This window comes from Leuresthes tenuis, unplaced genomic scaffold (genome assembly GCF_036924035.1).
Source record: "Leuresthes tenuis unplaced genomic scaffold, fLeuTen1.0.hap1 SCAF_20, whole genome shotgun sequence".
NCBI lineage: Eukaryota > Metazoa > Chordata > Actinopteri > Atheriniformes > Atherinopsidae > Leuresthes > Leuresthes tenuis.
Window position 1 is genome coordinate 23,197,141 of NW_027325374.1, and position 22,345 is coordinate 23,219,485.

The following is a 22,345-nucleotide window of genomic DNA, read 5'->3' on the forward strand; positions in this document are numbered from 1 at the left end:
AGAATAGAAAGCATATTACTTAAAATGTCCACAAGGGGGGTTGATAATTATACATTGGCCAGAACAGACAGCGTAATATCATGTGTTATTGTTCATCTGACAGTTTATTTACCAAAAATAACGATGTTGGAAGGAGCAGATGATTTCATGTCATGTACTGATATGATATGACTGTGTGTGCCATGCAGGAGAAAAATGAAAGGGAAACACTGAGGCTCCTGTCGTCCCGCCTCCGCTGACCTGGATATGTGTGAGTGATGAGCGTCCTGCCGACCTCCTCTCACATTCATGGAGTCGATGCCAACACCAAATCGTTGTAAACAGACCGGTTTGCGTTTTGCAGGCGATTATAGAGTTGTGTTTTCAGTGCAGGAGTATAGGCTTGTTTTACAGAAGTAATCAGCTTTTTTAGGCAGTTTCTCGATGTGCTCTTATCCTCGTTCACAGCTGCCATTTCCATGAGTGTGAGGTGTTTGGAACAGCAGTAGTGACGGACATCAGTATTGTCATGCGCAACCAGGAAGTGGGGCTGCGGTTATTAACGTAACTTGACGCTGGATGGCTTTAACCTCCTATTAAAAAAAAACGTCAGTTTTATTAATAGCCATCTGTAAAACTAACTTGGGTACGGAGAAGTAACCCTGAGACTGTAAGCTAGCTGCCTGTCCACAGGTAACAGGTAACATCGTTGCCACTGCTCTATCAACTCGGCTTCTGAAATTTTACTTCGAAGGCTCCTGACGGATGTCGAGTCTGCTTGTCTGCATTAAGGCTGGGAGGAAGTGGGATGTGGCGCGGATGTACTTATGTTGCCGTTGAAGACATGAAAAGCACTGAATCCACGCCACGCCGAGAGGTAAGCTTCAGCAGTGGACTGGGCGGCGGGCCGTCAGCGGGAATGCCGGTGCTCGGAATCTGCTGCCGCGACTGAAGCTGGTGTTCTGGCTTCGTTAGGTGGACCATTCTCAGTTCCACGAACAACGTGTACGCGGAATTCTGCGTTTACGTAATGACAGTACACGAATCGTCACATTCTTGACCATTTATTTACTGTGTGCTGGACGAAGCTCTAGTGGTTTATTTTACAGATGTCATCGGCTCAGCAAAAAATAATAATGGAGTCCTCTGTAGCGCTCGGCAAACTGGAAGTGACCCCCGGCTCTGGCACCGGTGGGGTTAGCCCGAACCAGCGGCTCTCTGGCAGCACCCACGGCAAAGAGAAGTCCGACCAGCGGCCACAGGACCAGAGCTACCTGAACGGCTGTGTTCCGCTGTCACATCAGGTGGCAGGTCACAAGTTTGGAGTGGACAAAGTGGGTAAGCTAATTAGAAATTTATCTACTTCTCTGACACCCAGCAGGTGTGTGTGTGTTTCTGACACCAAGCTAAGTACTGAATATTTAGCAGCAGTGAAAACTGCCACCACCGGCTCTGGCAGTTAGCAGTCAGTAGGTACAGCTGCTTTGGATACCATGGAGGGCAAAATGACAAAGGAAGAAGAATGAAATGTTGAAACCAGTAGCTCTGAACAGAGAGAAAGGCTCCTCACTGGTTTCATTGCATTACTGCATTACTGAAAAATGAGTTAACTTCCAAACCGGTTTTATTCCAAACGAAAGAAAATGTCAGAGCAAAGTAATTAATTAGGGAAACGGTTTGTTTTTTTTAACGACAGGGTCAAATAAATCCTTTTATGAGTCCCATAATTTAAGATAAAACAGCAGCTTAGGATTTCTGTTGGCTAAACTCTTCATTACTTTTACATTTATCACTAAAGATGTTCAGATGGAATGAATATTATCGGGTTGAGTTGCATGTTAATCACAGTTATTTTGTTGACCCACTCGTGTCACTGAGCTGGACACGTTGTTAATGGAGTCAGATATCATTTCAAATGGGACTCATACATGGTGAATGGTAGCTGAGTGAATTTCAGTCATTTGTGCAGACCTTTGCTGTGGTTCATGTTTTGAGTTTGAGGTCAACTCAACTAACTAGTTATTAGCTCAAATGCACAGCCACAGGGCGACAGTGGTACATTAAGTAAAATACACAGCATTCCCCTCATTTTAATATCTTGACCGCTGACTGCACATCTTATATTCAGGACAGTTGACTCACAGGTCTGAATGCTTGTCTCTTTTGTTCTAAGAACAGAGTGAGTCAAGAGGAAAACATGTCATGATGCTAACTCGACAAACGGGAACAGATGACGTCCTGTGTGGTTTTAATTGTCCCCACCCTCTTAATAATTCCAAAAAACAGTTTCTCATTTAAACTCCCACACAGACACACTCCTCCTGATGTTTCAGTAGATATTTGATAGTAATTGGGGGAATGTGGCATCTATGAAATACAGGAAGAGCCGCAGTGAACAGCAGGTCTGTCTCTACGAGCATCTGTACAACCCATCAAAAGGTTCAACTATTGTAAATGTTACAAAAACTGAAGAAAATGCTTAAAAGTCAAACAGATGTTGAAACTGTGTAGTTATGTTTGCACATTAATTTTGTCCTCCCCCTTCAAATTTTTCTGATGACGTTCCTGTGGTGTAAGGTTAGCGGCTTGCTCAGTGGCGAGGCCCACTGAAGATACTGAAGATCTCGGCTCAGATAGTTGCTCCTTCAATCTAGTCCCATAACTAGCAGAAACTTGATGAATGGATAGACAGTGGTAAGAAATCATAGCCCTAAACTGGCCTGCACAGGCCGAAGAACAATAACTAAAAGGCGGTGTACAGTGAAGGCAACAGCAGCCATCATTGATGTTTTAATTTGTAAGGTTGTATGCAGTGGAAGTTGGCAAATTTGTGAGCAGATGATAACATATAAGAGGATAAGGATAAAGAGAGTCGGTCACCCCAGGCACATATTCAAAACTTTCAAATGGCAGCAAGGTCATTTAGTTACCTAGCCATAAAAAAAAAACCAAGCTCTGAAGAGTTACTGGCTCAATTGGTGTGCACCTGCAGAGCATATAGATTTATTTATACCCTAAAATACAGTCAAGCCTGGTGTAAAATGACCAGGTGATGTGGTCTTTGGTTGAAACGGCTTTTAGAATCTTCACGTTTCTTTGACACTGGCACGTTGTAATCCTGATCCACCGGTTCACAATTCAATTGTTTCCCAATATTATAAATTTAGGTGGTACTGGTAAAAGGTTTTTAAAAAATACTATAAAGGAGAAAAAAGTAAGCCCTGACAACATTTGAATTGTCTCACGTCATGTTTGAGCACACGAAACAGCTGGATTCTGGGCAGAAGCTGTTATGTCTGTATATAGTCAGAATGTGAATATAATTTTATCCATGTTGACAGTTTATGTGATAAAAGTTTGAATAAAATAAAAGATGTTGGTATTCATTTGTCTGTACACAGCCAGAATGTGAATTAGGGACATCTTGAGCTTACTAATGCTAACATATTCCTCTTTGAAAGTCAGGCTTTGCTTTGTAAATTTTCTCAGTATAGAAATGAGGAACTTAGAAACATCAGGAAAAATGTCTTTGGTCCCCCAACCTTACCTTGATATTCTTTAGAATGTCTCAAAGATCCCAGTCGAGACCAACATTGATTTAAGATATTAAGTTGGAATACTTCCAATCCCAGTGGTAGCAGGAGTGTTTAATGGTTTGTCACTGAGTGACCATATATTGAAACCACCTAGGAGTGGCTTGATAGAACAGTGATGGAGGTGCATACCCTCTATGTTCAGGTGGTCAGCTGACGTCAATGTTGCTGAACCTCTGAGGTTGCTGACCAACTGCAGCAACCTCAGATCATAGACCTCAGACCCCCACAGGCTTGTTCAGTAGACAAAAGGCACGACAGGAACAGCACGTCATCCCCTGCCCTTCTTATCCTGATGCCCCCCATCATTCTGAACAGGGTCGCTCTGGACCCCATCAGTCCACATGACCTGTTTCCATGGCTCCAGAGTCCAGTCTTTATACTGTCCTGCAATTTGAAGTCTTTCTGAATTATCCTCATTGATAAGTGGTCTTCTTAAGTCTACACAGCTGTTTGGTCCCAACACATTGATTTCTCTTACTTTCACTACTAAACATTACTGTGAGTTCTGCTGTTGATTTTCTTTGATTTCATTTCACCAACATTGAAGTGATCTGTGATTTACTTCATGGAAGATGATGGTTCACCACCGTCCTCCACAGTTCTTAAGCCAGTTGGAGTAGTTTCAGCATTCTCTGAAGCCGATAACTGGACCCTGAAACAGACTAGGTGAAATGACGATGTAATCTCAAACTGGAATTACTTCTAGTCGTAATTCAGTTACAGATATCTGTAATCGCGTAGCGGATGTCTGCAACTGAATTGTAGATATCTGTAATGACAAACCCCAGAGAGAGACAGGAGCAGGGAGAGATTGGCTGCTGCTGCAGCCTTCACCATGCTGCAACTCGTAGATAAACCAGGTGCGCAAAGTGCTATACGGAATTACTTCGGCTTTAAAACATAGGGAGCACCAGGACATTTCCAGGTGGCCCGTTCGGCGATTGCCGATGGTCAGTGGGCCGTCTGGTGGGGACTGGTCTGGAAGGCTGGGCTAACAGAGTCTAACAGCAGAGTAATGTTCCGTTAGTTAGTTAGACTAATTTACATTGCAGCTCGCATTGAGAGGGCGGCGTTTGTGTGCTGCAACTAATGGTGCGTTCAAGTTATACGCGAATGTCGGTATTTATGAGCTCTGATTTTAATTTTACCTTTTCAAAGTTTCAAAGTAACTGTTAACGTAAAAGAAAAGTGTTATATTATTCAGTATACCAATGATACTGGTATGTTTACAGTTTTTGCTGACAAGCAAAATAAAGAGAATTTTGGGAGAAAAAAAATTGTTCTCTTTACGCACAAAACATGCACCGAAACTGAACTGAAACTGTGGCCCAAAAACCGAGGTACAGACGGTACCGTGGGTTACCTGTACCGTTGCACCCCTAGTATTGTGACAACACTATTCCTGAGCCATCCCTAACTATAAGCTTTATCAAAAAGGAAAGTTTTAAGCCTTATCTTAAAAGTGGAAAGGGTGTCTGCTTCCTGGACATTTACTGGCAGCTTATTCCACAAGAGAGGGGCCTGATAACTGAAGGCTCTGCCTCCCATTCTACTTTTAGAAACTCTGGGAACAACAAGTAAACCTGCAGTTTGGGAGCAAAGTGCTCTGTTAGGAAAATACCTTACAATGAGATCTTTAAGATATGATGGAGCTCGGTCATTAAGAGCTTTATATGTGAGAAGAAGAATCTTATATTCTATTCTGAATTTAACAGGGAGCCAATGAAGAGAAGCTAAAACTGGAGAAACATGATCTCTCCTGTTCTAATCAGAACTCTGGCTGCAGCATTTTGGATCAGTTGGAGGCTGTTCAGAGAATATGTGGGACAGCCCAATAATAAGGAATTACAGTAGCTGTAGCTCAGGAGGAAGAGCAGTGCCCCACCAATCGGAAGGTCAGTGTTTCGACTCCAGCTTCCCCAGGCCACATGTCAAAGCGTCCTTGGGCAAGACACTGAACCCCACATTGCCTACTGATGCATACATCAGTGTATGAATGTGTGGGAGTGAGTGAATGTGGCATGTAGTGTTAGAAACGCTCTTACTGTGATGTGTCAAGAATCAAATTTAATTTATATGGCACCTTTCATACTTTAGAAGCAATACAAAGTGCCTCACAGAGGCTAAAAAAATCAAGTGCAGAGTGTCAGTGCATTAATCACTGCCGTGTTATTCCAATGGGGGGCTCTCCCCTTCCCCCATCATCCTCATAGACACATGCACACAGAAACACACAAACTCAAGCCAATTTGGACTGTTTGATATATTTGTATGGGTCTTGTTCACAGGAGTGTCAAAGCGTCTCAACAACTCCACATATTGAGGCAGCCCCAAAAGTTAATTTCCAAAAACATGTATGCTATTTGGTGTTAGGTTTGTCATGATACTGACAATGCAATAAGATTCCAAAGACAATGATTTATACTTTTTCAATACCGCAGCAGGAAAAAATGACAAATAAAGAGACAAAATGTTTTGCGAAAAAAGCTCCAGATGAATTTTTGCACTTGCAGCACCAGCGATCCCAACTGTACCAACAGGAGCACTGCTTAAGTCGACTTTAGTGAAACACTTATTATTTCCATCCTGACAGCAGGGATGGAGGCATTTTCAATCGGATCGGTGATCGAAGGGAGGATCATGATCTTTTTTTTTTTTCAAATCTTTAAGGCAATCTTGAATTAATTTAATGCCATAAGATGTTAAAGTAAAAATCTCTGGAACCTGCGCTTTACTGTGTACTGTAAAAAGTTTGTCATGGAGCAACATGTCTGAGCAACATGTCTGACAGAGCCCTTTGAGAAATATTTCCTGCCAGGCGACTCATATTGCGCATCCAGTGTAGCCGCATTTTTTTTTTTTTTTTAAACTTTCTCTCTCAGCTGTCTGAAATGGGACTGAATCCTTCGCCATATCTTGCAACAGCTGTTGTACACTGGGCCCATCTTTCGCTGCCTTTAATAGGAGCATCTGTTTTGTTACGTGTCATTCAGTGCAAATTAACACGTTTGGAGCACTCCGGAGGACAAAAAAACAATATTGAGAGTGCAATATTATGTGCTTCACTGAGACACGGCTGCAGGAGCATGCTGAACTCCAACACCTCTCCACCTGATACAAGTCATCAGAGACATCTGGGTCAGTTGCAAAACAATGGTAGAAGTGTTGCAGTTAATAACTGATGGTGTTATCCTGGACATGTCACTGTGAAGGTTAGTTTTTGTACCTGTGACATTGAACTGTTAGCTGTGGATTTGCATCCATATTATTTACAGAGTGAGTTCACCTGTGTTTTTCAGATAGCGGTGTACATGTTACTTGCTGCTGCTGCTGCTGCTGCTGGCCCTGTCTAAGATGTCAGCAACTCAGTTGTTGCCATATTACAAACACTACATCCGAACACATTTAAGGGGATTTCAAACAAGGTTGCCTCTCTATTATACTGTCGACCTTTCAACAGTTTCAACTGCTTCACCAGAGAAAGTAAAAGTTGGATTTATTCTATATTAATGTAAAAGATGCATACAGCTCCTCCATTTGGAAAATCACACCACAATCTGGTTCTCTTCACCTCCAACTATATACCCATTTATCAGCTACATTCTCTGACTGTAGGAAAAAATGTTCTAAAAAAGCTGAAGAGGAGCTGTGGGAGAGCTTTAAATCCACAGACTGAAATGCACTATGTGAGCCACATGGACATTATAACAGTACACTGACTGAGTGCGAGACAGACTACATTAACTTCTATGTGGAGAGTATTATTACATATAAAGAACAGTGAAAAGATCACCAGATTTGAAGTGGAGGGGTATCAGACTGATGGAAGCCTGGACAGAGCCAACAAGCTGAACATGTTTTTCAGTACGCTCAGTTCAGAAGAACACTGATGCTCCTCTCCTGCCTCAAGCTACACAGGCCTGTCACCCTGTCTGTACCCACATCTTCCCTGTCACACCTCCATAATGTCATCCTCCACCACGGTAATGAATCTAAACACATCTTCACCAACATCTCCCCCCACATTGGGACACACTGAGAGCTCCTCTGCCCCCCCCCCCCCCCCCCCCCCCCCCCCCCCCCCCCCCCCCCTCCAGCCTACGTGTCTCCAACAGTCAACATAAAGAAGTAGATGGAGAGAAAGAATCAGAACAAGGCCTGTATGGTCTCAGTCCAGGGTCATTAGGGCCTGTGTGGAACGATTATGTGGAATTCTACAGCATTTTTTCAACTTTAGTCTGAGTCAGGAGAAAGTTCCTGTGCTGTGGAAGACATCTTGCCTCGCTCCAGTACCTAAAGAATCTCATCCGTCAGCCCTAAGTGACTACAGACCAGTTGCCCAATAGTCCCATCATGAAAGTCCTGGACAGACTGTTCTTGGCTCACCTAAGTAAGCAAGTGAACACCTTTCGTGACCTACTACAGTTGGTCTATTATCCTGGTTTTAAAGATGCCATAATCTAAGTGCGACTTAGCTTGGCACTCTTATCTGGACCCAAAAGTTGTGTCATCTCCAGATATACTCAGATGACTCAGGGGCCAGAGTTGGATGATGGTGGCATGCATGTATGCAGCTGCTCCGTACTCTCTGTTAGATTGCAGTATCTTCTTTGTGTGTTTTTGTTCATGCACCAGATCCACATATCAGTTTTGAGCGAGCTGAACTTCTTGTCACTGGAGAACAGCAATTGGGCTGTACCACTGAAAGACCAGATCATTCCTCCGGAGATCCTGCGCTCTGGAGAGATTGGGAATCATCTCTACGACCCCCTATGGAGGTGTCTGAGGCTGTGCAGGGACAGGAGGCAGAAGCAGGGCAAGAGCAGCGGCACACCAGGCTAAGAGCTAACTAATATTGACAATTGCTTCCAAGTTGCTTTCTGGACAGCTGTGGTCACTCATCAATAAGAGCGACAAAATAAGGTTAAGCGTGGGCAACGGTGTCGTGGTATTTCCAGAGACCTGGCTGGATAGCGCTGTTGCTGACAAGGATATTGGACTAGCAGACCATACTGTTTACCAAGCTGACAGGATTGCACAGGCTACTGGTCGATCATTTTGTGGCATGATGTGGAAACAATCAACTCATCTTGAATGTACACCAGACTGAAGAGGTGATTGTGGGTTTTAGAAGGACCAGAAATAAGGTAAACACTAACTCCATCGAAGGGGAGGTGGGTGTGGTTGAGGAATACAGATGCCTGTGCGTTTACCTAGACTGGACTGGAAATGCAACGCCAAGGCTGTCTCCAAGAAAGGACAGAACAGGAATCTTAGGTCCTTAAATGTCTGCAGCAAGATGTTTTCTATCTTCTGTCAGTCTGTGGTGGACAATCTACTTTGCAGCATCTGTTGGGGCAGCAGCATCAGAACCAGAGACTCAAAGAAACTCATCAAACATGTAAAGAACACTGGCTCTGTGCTGGGGACTGTTCTAGAGTCCCTGGATCTGATTGTAAATGTAGAATGCAGGACAAGTTAATAAACATGAAGCGCACTGCACATCCTTTACATAATGCAGTGTGGAAAAAGCAGTGTGATCAGCATGAAGCTTGCTCAGCTTCACTGTAAGACAGATATACAGAAGATCATTCTTGCCAGCAGCAATAAGCATATGTAATGACCGGTTATGATGATTGTTTTAAAGATTTACAATATTTGCTATAATAAAACTTCGCTTTGGGATAAATATTGTATTTTTTTTTTTTAAATTAATTTCATATTCTAAGATGAGGATGATGTCCTGATCAATGGGACTCAAACTTCAACATGAGACATTTTCACAATGGATTGGCCACCCATTTCAAAATGATCGTTTATTGCTAAGATTTTAGAAAAGGTTCTGGCTAAGAAGCTTTCAGCAGTTTTATAAAAAAAAATCAGCATTCTTGATCATTTTCACAGGGCTCATGCCACTAAAACAGCCCTTCTTACAGTCGCCAATGCGATCCTGATGCAGGAGAATTTTCTGTTTTACTGATGTTGGACTTGACCTCAGCCGTTACATCATGCACCATAGGCTGAAATACTGGGAATGAAATACTATATCTTTGGAATGGTTTTCCTGATATGTCTGGATAATAATTTTCTGTGGCTGCTGCTAAATTCAGGTCCTCTTCCTCATCCCTTGGTGTGCCACAAGGGTCTGTTTTTGGACCTTTATTGTTTCTTTTATATCAGCTCCCTCTTCAGCATATCTTAGATTATGTTGAGGACATCTCTTATCACTGTTATGCAGATGGTATTCAGTTATATATTTATTTTAAACCCAATGATGTTTTAAAGGTAAAGTTCTTGCTTAGGTGCTTAGATTCTGTCAGAAGTTGGATGGCTGACATTTTTCTTCAACTTAATGCAGAGAAAACTGAAGTCCTGATAGGTTTTTACCTAAAATAATGCAGACTCTCGGTCCTCTCGCTTAATTTGTTAAACCCTCAGTTCGGAACCTCGAGGTAACTCTTGACCCAGCATCGACTTTGGATGCTCATGTTAAATCACTGATTCGCTCTTGTTTTTATCATTTAGAAAATATTGCCAAGCTAAGTCGCACTGTGTCACGCTCTGAGATGGAAATGATCATACATGCTTTTATTCCATATCGCCGATTTTTGTTTTTTTAATTTCCCCCTTGTCCTGTCAAACATTAGCATTCATTCAAGGACATTCTGCCCCCACTAGTGGTAATAAAAAAAAAAAAAAAAAAAAAAACAACTGATTTATTAAAAAAAAAAAAGAATTAAGTTTATACCAAGCAAGAGAAGCTATTGTTTTGTTAAGATGCTTTTGTAATGGATGTTTAATTCACATTTGCACTAAACTATATAAAGAACTGATTGCTATTTATTTTGAAAGTCTACCAACCAAGCTAGTAAAGCTATTGTTTTTTTTTCTCAGTTTCAGCTCCTTTTATTATTTAATATTTTGGTTTACATGGATTTTGAATCCCTAATTGCACTGATTTAACCAGTTACACTTGTTATATTTTTATGGTTAAGATTGTTTGCACAATTATTAAATAAGTAATTCAGGATATTTATGTTAATTTGCTTTTTAAAACATAGGAAAGAAATGTTTCAGTCAAGTCCGATGTTGCCTTGCACAAAAAAATTATCCCAGTCTTTTCCACACAATGAAACTTACCGTTTGTTACCATTATTCCGCGCTGTTTTTCTGGATCGGATCGGTATTGGCAAGACTAATCATTAAAAAAATCGGATTGTATCGGGAGGTAAAAAAATCTGGATCTGGACATCTCTAGTTATTATGGGAAGTGGGCAAACAAGTTGTCCTGACACATACTTCAGGCCTCACCACTCCTGGGACATAAAGGATGTAAAATATATCTGATAGTAAAGACTTCACCTCACTCTTCTACCATGCAGATATAAAAGTGCAGTGTTTCCATAAGAGGTGTTAACAAACCAACAAACAAGTTCAGGACTATGCTGGATACAGCACTGTGCTCTGCAAGCCCAACTGTGTCAGTTCATTGTGCATGTAAGCTGCATGTAGTTAATGTTTCACCCACAATAAACTACTGTCCCATAGTTGTGATCATAAATAATTAGTTAATCTGGAACACAAAGTATTCACACAATGGTTTATTTGTCAGTCCAACTGAATGCTGGACATTTTTGAAGATTAATCGCAGGACAGTTCATGTTTGTGCATGATGTACAAGGGCTAGGGTGCCCTGTGCCTCATGGCTAAGATTGGTCTTTTTTCTTTAATGTTTCATGTTATCAATGAAGGTTCTCACAAAAACAATCAAAAAATATATTTGGAGCACGATACCTACTCTCTGAAGCTAGATCCGGATGAGCCTCAGTGTTCTACGGAGTGCCCTTACACTTTCAATCCAACCAAAAGACGGAATCGGATTAATTGTATGAGACAAACTGAAATAGTCTTTGAAAACTGTAGCCAGTGACCATTTTATCCTTTTTTTGTCCCAGCTGCCCATCACTACTGAACAATCTTAAACAAAAATTATGCTGAATTGTTGGGGAAACAGCTGAAAGAGAACATTTCCTGTCATCAGAGGTACAAGCTGAACAAGATTTCCCTGTTCGTTCTGTAACTGCTGTGATGATTGAAGTGCTAAAGTACTATTTTTTTTCTGTGCCTGTTTAAACTGTGTTAATGATTGATCGGTACCAAGTCCAAGCCCCACACTACTGGCAAATGCACTGCAACTTGCCCAAGTGCCTCCTCGTGTTACTCAAAGAAAAAAAAAATAAAACAATAATTATGTAATTTGTAACAGAATATCTAAGTTTCCCTCATTCTTTTTAATTGGTGCTTTATTTGCTGGATTACATTTTGCAGACCTACCAATGTGTAAGCATTTTTGCTTGGCAAGCATACACTTTGAGTTAAAAGGATTCAAAGGCATTTATTGTCAAATGTGTAATAAAAAAACAAACAAGTAAAGACATTTTCCTTTCATACATATAATAGAAATAACATTTCAGGAGCATTACAAAAAACTGTAAGGGGCAATCAGGGGTCTCAGGTACCACCTTCCCAGCACCTACAGTCCAGCATTGTCTCTCCTCCCCAGGCAGTTCACAACCATCCACACTTTGGATCCTGTGACCAGAACTCGCCTTTTCAGGCAGGCAGACAATTCAGAGGAGATAATGACTCTACAACATGCACATTGGTCAGAAGGTTCAGTGGCACATATGACTGGAACAACCCTCTCTGCTTATGAGCTGATACTCCCCACCAGTTGTAACGTCCTGGTTCTTCTATAACTGAAGAAGACTTTCAGATGAGTCTTCAAGATCCAAGAAGAAGTCCAGTTGCCCTTTTTCAAGCTGTTATGACCTGGATAACTGAGAATCTACACCATTATGTACAGATGATGTAATCGGGGGCCATATTCATAAAAATTCTAAGATTCCTCAGCTGAAAAGTTTTTAGCTACACCAGCATATGGAATCTTTTATACACTGAATGTCATTCTAACAATTATATACTAAAACTGAGGTTTTAAGTCATTGACTCATTTTGTCAGTAATTGTTTTGGCCTCCCTAAACCAACAGAACTTCTGCTTTGATAAACTTTGCTTTGATGAATTTTTGTGCTTATTATAGGTATTTTGCAGCACCCAGATGGTACAGTACTGAAGCAAGTTCAGCCTCCACCAAGAGGTCCACGAGAAATGCAGTTTTATAGCATGGTAATACAAAACACACACACACATTTTTTCCCTTTTTATGTCTTAACTAGCTTTATTGCTAATTCTGATAAACTATGCATAAATCCAGGTGTGTAGATCAACTCAGCCAAAACGAAACAAACACAGCTGCTTCAGTTTTTATTCGTAAGAACATGTTCCAGATGTAAATTAACTAAGACCATCACACATTTCTGTACGATGCACAGTCATTGCATTTGACAACATTGATCTCATGACCACTTGATGAAATTGTGTCTTTTATTTTTTATTAATGATCAATCAGTGAGACGTTAAAATCACCTTGTTTTTATTTTACCAACAATTGGTTAAAAAACATTCTATATATATTGTCACGTAACACAGAAAACACAAGTTCTTTGAAAAAAGTTTAGGAATAGCTTAACCTTTTCCAGAATCCATCCTATCCTTGCTATTAATCCCATCTTCTTTTTTATGTGGATCACAGTAGTCACAGTTTTGGGCCTTCCTGAAATGATCTTTTTGAGAAAGGACTGACATTAGGACTGAAATGATGCATTGAGTAACTTGAATAACTCTATTACAAAGAATCTTCAATGAAACTTATTTTCTTTGAGGCATCATTTATTCACTCAAATATGGTCTGCTGAGTGATCACCGTTTCAAACGGACAGTTTTTACTGTCACACAACATGCTGCGTTTGTTGCAGCGTGATTGGATGGAGGAAACTGGAGAAAACAATGAGGAGCAAAATCAGAGAAAAAGTTTGGGAGCATTTCAAAGAAAAGAAAAGAGAAAAAACTCTACAGTGTGTCCATTGTAAAAGCCAGTTACATTAGCACGATAGCACAACGTCAATGCTACAGCATCTCAGCAGAAAGCAGCCAGTTCACATATAGAGTCCACTGAGCAGAACAAACACAAGGGAACATTTCACGTTAACATTTTAATGGAAATCAGTCTGCTTGTTAGTTGAGAAGGACGCTAGCGGAGAACAGAAGGACGCTAGCGGAGAACAGAAGGAAGCTGAGGCTTGGGCAGGGCAGTTTACCACTTTTCATTATTCTTTTTGACACCTGTCTTTTTTCTCTTTGATAAAATATTTGATTTACCTAAATAATTGTTAGCTACAGGGCCTAGCTGACATGCTGTTGGAATTTTACATTTCTGCAAGATTAACCAGACAAAAATATGCCTTTCTAATCAAAGCATATTGCTTTTAAGAGAAGTTGTAACGTCCATGCATTTTTAGCTTTTTTGCTCCTTCTTCCTTGTAAAATGAATCTTTTGCCTTTGCTGTGTGTAATCGCACAGAACCTGCTTTCAGATACACTGGACTCCTGAAATATTCTAGATGTTCTGTAGTGGCGGCATGTGAGAACACAAATGTCCCTGACATTTATTACAGATTTTCTGCTGAGATTATCCACCAAGCCTCCTTGTTGAATGTGTAGAACCTCAGCAGCTGAGACAATGTATGAATGTTTCGGAGCATTTGCTGCTGCTGTGTGAGATTTTGTTAGTGTGTGTGTGTGTGTGTGTGTGTACTGGTGACAGTTTGTTCTTACTGCTGACCTGTGTGCTGTTTTGGGCCTTATCGGCTATTCTCAATGTGTTGGAAAGAAAACAGCATTTTACACAGTATAATTACCGTCTTCTATGAACTCTAGACTCTAGTCTCTTGCTGTGAAACATGTGACAATAACTGTAAAAAGTCTGGACCAAATTGTCTGCATATTCTCCTGAAAATCCTCTGTGTTAATTTGTAAAAAGAAGACAATAGCGATCTGCTGCTGCAGAGCTTCTGGGTTTGATTTAGACTTAAGGTACCTCTCAGGTGCCTTATTCAGCTGAATGTGTTGGTGTCATGTGTGACACCCCGTCATACTTTTTTGTAACTTTTTGGGATGCCAATTTACCAGGTTTGGACTTAGTAATATTTAGATAGTACTTACACAACCAATTAACACATAAATATGTCTTACAGCACTAAACTGATCTGTTGTAGTCACATTAATGCATGGGTATGCACAGTAGAGGTTGGTGAATTGAATTGTTTTTGTTTTTTTTTTAAAATTCGAGCCAAATCGCAACAAACAAGACGCATCAAAGATACAGTCCAATTCAAGACAATTCTAATCAAATATATTCTAATCCAATCAATATCAAATTGATTGAAATGCAAATAAGCCTAATTCATATAATGCTAGTTTGAAAGATAAGTAGCCGATCTAAGGAAACTAACCGATCGCTTCAAAACTTCTCTTCGATCCAATCTCCCGGCCTGAGCGACTGTGGAGAGACAAAAAACTTCCTTTGAACAGTAGGAAACCTCCTCGACCAGCTGGGGGTTTGAGAGGACAGAAAAGAGGGGACAACAAACACCGTAACACCATTCAAAGGATGCCTGCTGAGAGAGAGAAACGCATGTTAATGATAACAATAATGTCACATGTACATGGAGAATAAAGAGAGCAGAGGGAGGAGAGGTGCACCATGGGAGGTCCCCCAGCAGTCTAGGCCTATAGCAGCTTAACTATGGGATGTTTCAGGATTACCTGAGCCATCCCTAACTATAAGCTTTATCAAAAAGGAAAGTTTTAAGCCTAATCTTAAAGGTAGAGAGGGTGTCTGCTTCCTGAACCCAAACTGGCAGCTTATTCCACAGAGAGGGGCCTGATAACTGAAGGCTCTGCCTCCCATTCTGCCTTTAGAAACGCTAATTTGAAATTCTGTTCTGAATTTAACAGGGAGCCAATGAAGAGAAGCTAAAACTGGAGAAATATGATTAAGATCTGTTAGATCTCTTCAGAACTCTGGCTGCAGCATTTTGGATCAGCTGGAATCTTTTTATCCATAACACACAATCAACATTAGAATGTGTTGTTTGCAAGAACAAACTGGAATCTATCAGATAAATATGACTTAAACCAGCCTAATGCAGTTCCTTTAATTTGGTATACTCATTGTAAAAGTAAGTCCACTATAAATTCTTAAGTTTTACATATCAGAGCGTGATGAAAAAAAGCATCATGTACTTACAGTGTTTTAAAATAATGATAAAATAACCCCCTATTTCATCATAAAGAATCAAAACAGTTATTTTGCTGCTGGATAGCTGAAGAAGCCTCTGACTGACACACACAATTCGTTGTGCGATCACTTTGTAATGTTGAAGATTTGAAGTATTATCCATTATGTTAAGTTGCTTTTGCAACCTTTTTCTTTTACAATCAGCTCCAGAGCAGTCCCCAGCACAGAGCCAGCCTTCTTTATCAGTCTATTGAGTTTCTTTGAGTCTCTGGCTCTGATGCTGCCCCAACAGATGCTGCAAAGCAGATTGGACTCTCCACCACAGAGTTGTAGAGGATATAAAACATCCAGGTGCAGACATTGAAGGACCTAAGTTTCGTTGAGAGGTACATATTGTCTGTATTTTTCAACCTCCTACACTTCTTCTCCTTGGATGGAGACAGTGTTTGGCTTATTCCTGGTCCTCCTAAAATCCACAATCATCTCTTTTGTTTTGTTTGTGTTCAAAATGAGGTTATTGTTCTCACACCATGCCACAAAGTGTTGACCAGTTCCATGAACCCAGCCTCTTGTCCATCACTGCAGAGTCATCTGAGTATTTCTGGAGATGACGGGACTTGAGTTATAAGGTAAGTCTGAGGTGTAGAGAGTGAAGAGAAACAGCGAGAGTACAGTCCCCTGTGGTGCTCCTGTGCTGCTGACCACCTTCTCAGACGCACAACTCTCCAGTCTCACAAACTGTGGTCTGTTTGTCAGGTAGTCAGTTATCCAGGGGGTTGTGGAGGCATCCACCTGGATTTTCTGCAGCCTCTTACATAACAGTGCAGGCTGTATTGTATTAAAAGCACTAGGAAAAATCAAAGAACATTATCCTCACTGTGCTGCCTGCTTTGTCCAGATAAGCGTGGGCTCACTGGATCAGGTAGAGGATGACATCTTCAACACCAACCCCATGATGATGAGAAAACCGTAGTTGGTTCTGAAAGGTGCTCACTGGTTTACTGAGGTGAGCCAATAACAGGGATGTTGGGACAACTGGTCTGTAGTCACTGAGGGCAGATTGATGATATTTTTAAGGTACTGGAACAAGGCAGGATGTCTTCCACAACACTGGAAGTTTTTCCTGACTCAGGCTAAGGTTGAAGAGGTTAATGCTGTTACTTTTACAGATGAATGAAGCCATTACATTGATGTAATTCAGGTCTGAAAAGAGCTGTACTAATGGGATGAGTCATAGCATCATCACTTTTCTTTTGACCAGACCAATCAGACATAATTCCAACAATGAGTATGTGACACACTCGGTGGGTCTACATGATGAGATTAACTGGATTACAGCTACAGTTGGGTTCTGCTCCTTATCTGAGGGTAATTATCCTTGGATATATGGCGGTGAATCAATGGAATCACTGGCACAAAGCATGTCATACCCCGGTATGATAGGTGGCGCTGTACCCATTTCAACTATCCTAATAGAGCCACTTCCTGTTGACGTCTTCACCACCAACGACAACAAACTCAGCCATTCAGAAAGATGGCGAACGCAGAGCGAGATGAAGCTGTGTCCCTCTACATCTGTGATGAGTTGCTTATGGCACAAACTTGATGCACAACGGCGCATTCTCCATCGTGTTGTTTGTTTGTTTCTGACGGCGGCGACAACAACAGTAATATCGTCTCCTTTGATGACGATCGCAGGAAAAAATCTGGAGCATGCGCAGAACGCTCGATCCGATCCATAATGTGCTTCTGCCGTCTACATGCACTTTCAGTGTACATTTGGATCGAGTTATCTCAGGGTCTTAATCTGATCGCGAGTAACTCAATCCGTTTTTTTTTTTTTTTTTTTTTTTTTGTCAGATTAAGGTGTCTACATGAACTGAATAACTCAATCTTATTGTAATTTAGCCATTAATCCGATCCGATGGCACGCATGTAACCCCACTTACAGTGTAATCCACACTGGGGATTGGTTCATTGGGCTTGGGATACCGGGACACATTGAAATTGTTTACAGCAAAACTGTATCTTGCAGCAAAGGAACAGACAGAGACCAACAGTGTACTGATAGGTGAAGTGAAAAACAGTTATTTTGTAACCTCTTTTCAATGCATTTACAACGTTCTGTTTGGAAGTCTTCTGTCCTAGTATTTATAATGCTGCTGCTTTGACAGATTGTACCTACTGGCTACTTTTTACCACCTGGTCCAGATTAGATCCACTACCCAACACTCGGAAGCCAAAGGATCAGTTGCTAAAGTCTTAATGGCAAAATGCCATTAGAGGCCTTGTGTCTATGCTGCAGTGTGTCAGAGCTACTTTGGCAGCACAAAGTGGAACAACCCCTGTACTTTTTAAGCGTGTTAATGTTGAGCCTCATCCATTTGTGTAAAGTAAAATATATCCATATCTGTGTGTATGTCTTAGGTGTATGCAGAGGACTGTTTTGATCCTTGTCTGCTAGACCTTCAAAACCATCTTCCAAAATATTATGGCACCTGGTCTTCTCCTGACAGCTCCAATGGTAAGAAAATGAACTTTACTAAACTGTCTTTCTCTTATAGAAATAAAGTTTGTTGATTAAAAAGATTTCAGTGATATTTAAGCAATAGACACAAACCGGCCAAGCGTGAACTGCCTTATTCTGGTATGTACTATTATAGAAGGACTGCATGTGATGTCATCTGACTTGATTGTACCAGGGTTGCACCTGTTTACACCCACTGTGGGGCAAAATAAGACCACTGGATCAATGACTATGGACTATCTCACTGAATCGAAAGCACTTGAAAACATATCTAAAATAGCGAGGAGCTGTTCAGAAAGAAGTTGGGTTTTCTGTTTTTACAAAATTAAAAAAAGTAAAGAGTAGAGCCTTTCACAGAGACAACTGGAATCCAGGCTTGGAAACATGCTTTGAGTTTTATTTCTATAGTAGAAATTTTATTGCACAATATCAGGACATGATAAGCTATACATCTTCCACTTCGAGTCCATGAAACTGCGTCCACATTTTTTAATTTGATGTACCATCCTCCCTTTTTGCCTGCATTGTAGATGAAGATTAAATGTTAGCAAGTTGAGACGACTTCAGAGGAAAAATTCAATTCAATTTTATTTATATGGCACCAATTACAACAAATTCAAGCCAGTTAGAGTTCAATTCAATGTAATCATAATCCAATTAATTAAATTAAGAATAATCCAATTAATTCATATAGAGCCGATTCAAAAACAATATCCTAGCTAAGGAAACCAACAGATTGCACCGAAACTTGTCTTCAGTCCAATCTCCCGTCCTGAGCGTGCCTGAGGCGACTGTGGAAAGGAACAACTCCCTTTTAACAGGAAGAAACCTCTGGCAGAACCAGACTCAGGAAGAGTGGCCATCTGCCTCGACCAGCTGGGGTTTGAGAAGACAGAAAAGAGGGAAAAGAGGGGGGAAAAAACACCATAACGCCATTCAAAGGATACCTGCTGGAACAGGGAAACACAAGTTAATGACAACAGTAATGCTAAATGTACATGTCATTTGCTTGTGAAATTGAACAGAACTTGAGCTAATGTTCTGAGTTTGCTGAAAATATGTTCTGGATAGCTATGATTTGGATAGATGGTTAAATCACAAATACAACCTGCCTTGTAATCTTGATCCACCAGTTCAATATTTAATTGTATGTCAATATTTGAGGTAGATGGGTGCCCTTAATGATACATGAATACAATGAAGAAAGCCTGATCTTTTGTAGATACATTAGTTGTCTTTTCCTTTTAATATAAACAACAAGAAACGGAAAACAATGAATTGGACTGTCAATGACCCCAGCTGGTCGAGGCGGATGGCCACCCTTCCTGAGTCTGGTTCCGCCAGAGGTTTCTTCCTGGTTCTGGTTCTGCCAGAGGTTTCTTCCTGTTAAAAGGGAGTCGTTCCTTTCCACAGTCGCCACAGGCACGCTCAGGACGGGAGATTGGACTGAAGACAGGTTTCTGTTGGTTTCCTTAGCTAGGATATTTTTTTAGCTGGCTTTGTTACAATTGGACTAATTACTAACAAGGTCTGTTGTCCTCAGATTCTTTGGTCGGTTGCAAAGGTCCCAGTTGAGACCAGGGGATCTTCAGCTTAACACGATGTTCATTGTTTTTGTGCTCCCAGTCACATATTTTCATTGTATTTGTTGATTGTCTCTGAGCAGGTTTATTCAGGCATTCTTGTTGGGCTTAAATTAAACGATAACCAGCAGTGGCTTAAAGAAATATTCACCCCTCTTCATATTTACATAGCTATTAACCCCCCAAAGCCAGCACTTTTTACCGCCTACTTTTAAGGAAAGTCAAGTCTTCAAAGCAAAACTGCTCCGGCTCCTTTGAGTTGGATGGGTACTGCTGGTGTCCAGCCCAGCTCTCAGTTGGACTGAGGTCTGGGCTTTGACTAGGCCATTCCAACACTTTTAAATGTTTCCCTTCAACCACTCCAGTGTTGCTTAAGCAGAATACAGAGGGTCACTGTGCTGCTGGAAGGTTATCCTCCATCCCAGTCTCAAACCTCTGAAAGATTGAAACAGGGTTTCCTCAAGAATTTCCCTTTATTTAGCACCATCACTCATTCCCTCATTGTGGATTTGGACTTCTCTACAACTTTGTCCCTGAGCTTTTTAGAGAGCACTTTAGTCTTCATGATTAGTGGTGTTTGGGGCCTTTCAAAACAGGTGTGTCTATACAGAGAACTGATGACACCTATACAGATGATCCTCACTTCACTAATTATTTGACTGCTGAAGGTACCGACCTTATGTATTGTTTTTTTTTTTTTTTTTCATTTCACTTCACCAGTTTGGACTGTTATGTGTAGTTTCTTTACTTAAAATAATAAAGAAAAATAAAATAAGAAAAAATCTAATTACAGGTTGTAATAGGAAAAAACGTTAAGGGGAGTGAAAACTTTTGCAAGCCCCTGCATTGTGAAAAACATAGCCTAGACAACATGAGGCCTTTTATTACTTGAATAATTTTTTGTTGCATACTTTTCTTTTCTTTTTTTTAAATTTTCATGCCAAAAAACGCAAAGATGTACATTTTACAGGAATTATGAGGATAAAAAGCAGCCAGGTTCTGATCTAAAGCACTTCGGTGTACTTACTTTTTGAGACACTGCATCTGTATCTTAACTGCATTTGCCTGCCATGTTGGGTTTGGTTATGCACCAGATAGCACTTTATTATTATGAGGTTCATTTAGGGAGCCTGGTTGCTGTGACAGGACAAGGCCTTCCCATCAAGCTGTGGTGGAGCCAGGCCTCTACATGTGTTCTTCAACCTCCAAGTCCCCATTTCATCGTCTCCTGTAACTATCAATACTCCAAGGTCATCTACACTGAGAGGAAGCCTTAGTTCCAAGCTGGTTCATCTTACACTCTTTTGCAGGCTGCACTCCTCTCTCTTCCAGCAGTGTTTGGGTTGGCTGTAGTTGGTCTGAGGGTCTCTTGCATATAATCACAACCTGCAGTACCTCTTTCGATGTTGATAAGCATAATTCATTATGTCATATCAGTTAAATTTCCGCTCACATAATCGTTATTTTATCTGCATCACTGACCCAGACGTGTACCTGAAGCTGGAGGACGTGACTCGCCGCTTCAGCAAGCCATGCATCATGGATGTAAAGCTGGGCCAGCAGAGCTACGATCCATTTGCCTCACAGGAGAAACGAGAACAGCAGATCAGAAAATACCCTCTTATGGAAGAAATTGGTTTTCTGATCCTCGGCATGAGGGTGAGTTGCTTGTTCTTGTGTGGTTGCTATGAAGCATCTTCAGTTTCCATTATTAGTGGAATGATGAAAAAATGACAAAAAAAAGCAACTCCTGACAAATCTTAACACTTCACTTAAGTTGTTATGAAAATGCTGCAGAGCCCTAATGGTTCACCATTCATCTGGTGTTTGCATGCCAACAGCCTCCTGTGCGCAGTCATTTTGCTTACTTTGAAAAGATGTAGCACCCTCTGCACTCAGACCAGGATGCGCGCCTCCACTCTCTACTCTCTTCTTTAAAGATGTACACACGTAGAAGTTTGTGTTTTGTCTCAAGGATTCCTCAGTTTCTTATGGCGCTGCCTCTGTGATCAGCTACAAATCCTTTTTTTGGTAATGGGCTAGTTGCTGTCCCAAAAAGAGAAAAGTTACAAAAGCAGGTAAAGTCTAACAAAGTCAACATGTGGAAATGAAGCAGAAATGCTAAATGTCATTGTTTAAGGATTCTTTTGGCTGCCTCTTTGGTTCACATCTGCCAATGGATATAAAAAAATATTAACTCAAAGAGTAATGCAAGTGACCAACACATTAAAAGACACAAATTATGTAATTCTGTTAACAAACTGGCACAATATCCTGAAGTCTTGCTCAACTGTACGAGACAAGCTATGGTCAAAATATCTGTTAGTTTACACAGTGGCTCTTCCCTCACCCCAAAGCAAAGAACTCTGAGAGCAGCCTGTTTGGAGGGGTGTAGACCAAGCAGCTGAGAAGCTACTCACCCTGATCAGCTCCCTTCTTGGGGTTGTTCTTGTGAAATA

General features: G+C 40.9%; 1 protein-coding gene across 1 annotated transcript in view; it reads left to right on the plus strand.

Annotated features, from left to right (window-relative positions):
- Positions 1-312: 312 nt before the first annotated feature.
- Positions 313-22,345, plus strand: part of ipmkb (inositol polyphosphate multikinase b) — a 32,346-nt gene continuing 10,313 nt past the window's right edge. Inside the window, exons 1-4 of the mRNA XM_072372717.1 lie at positions 313-1,317; positions 12,678-12,763; positions 18,204-18,300; positions 21,373-21,545. Coding sequence (XP_072228818.1) covers positions 1,089-1,317; positions 12,678-12,763; positions 18,204-18,300; positions 21,373-21,545 — 585 coding nt within the window. The 5' untranslated portion in view covers positions 313-1,088. The remainder of the gene's footprint in view (positions 1,318-12,677; positions 12,764-18,203; positions 18,301-21,372; positions 21,546-22,345) is intronic.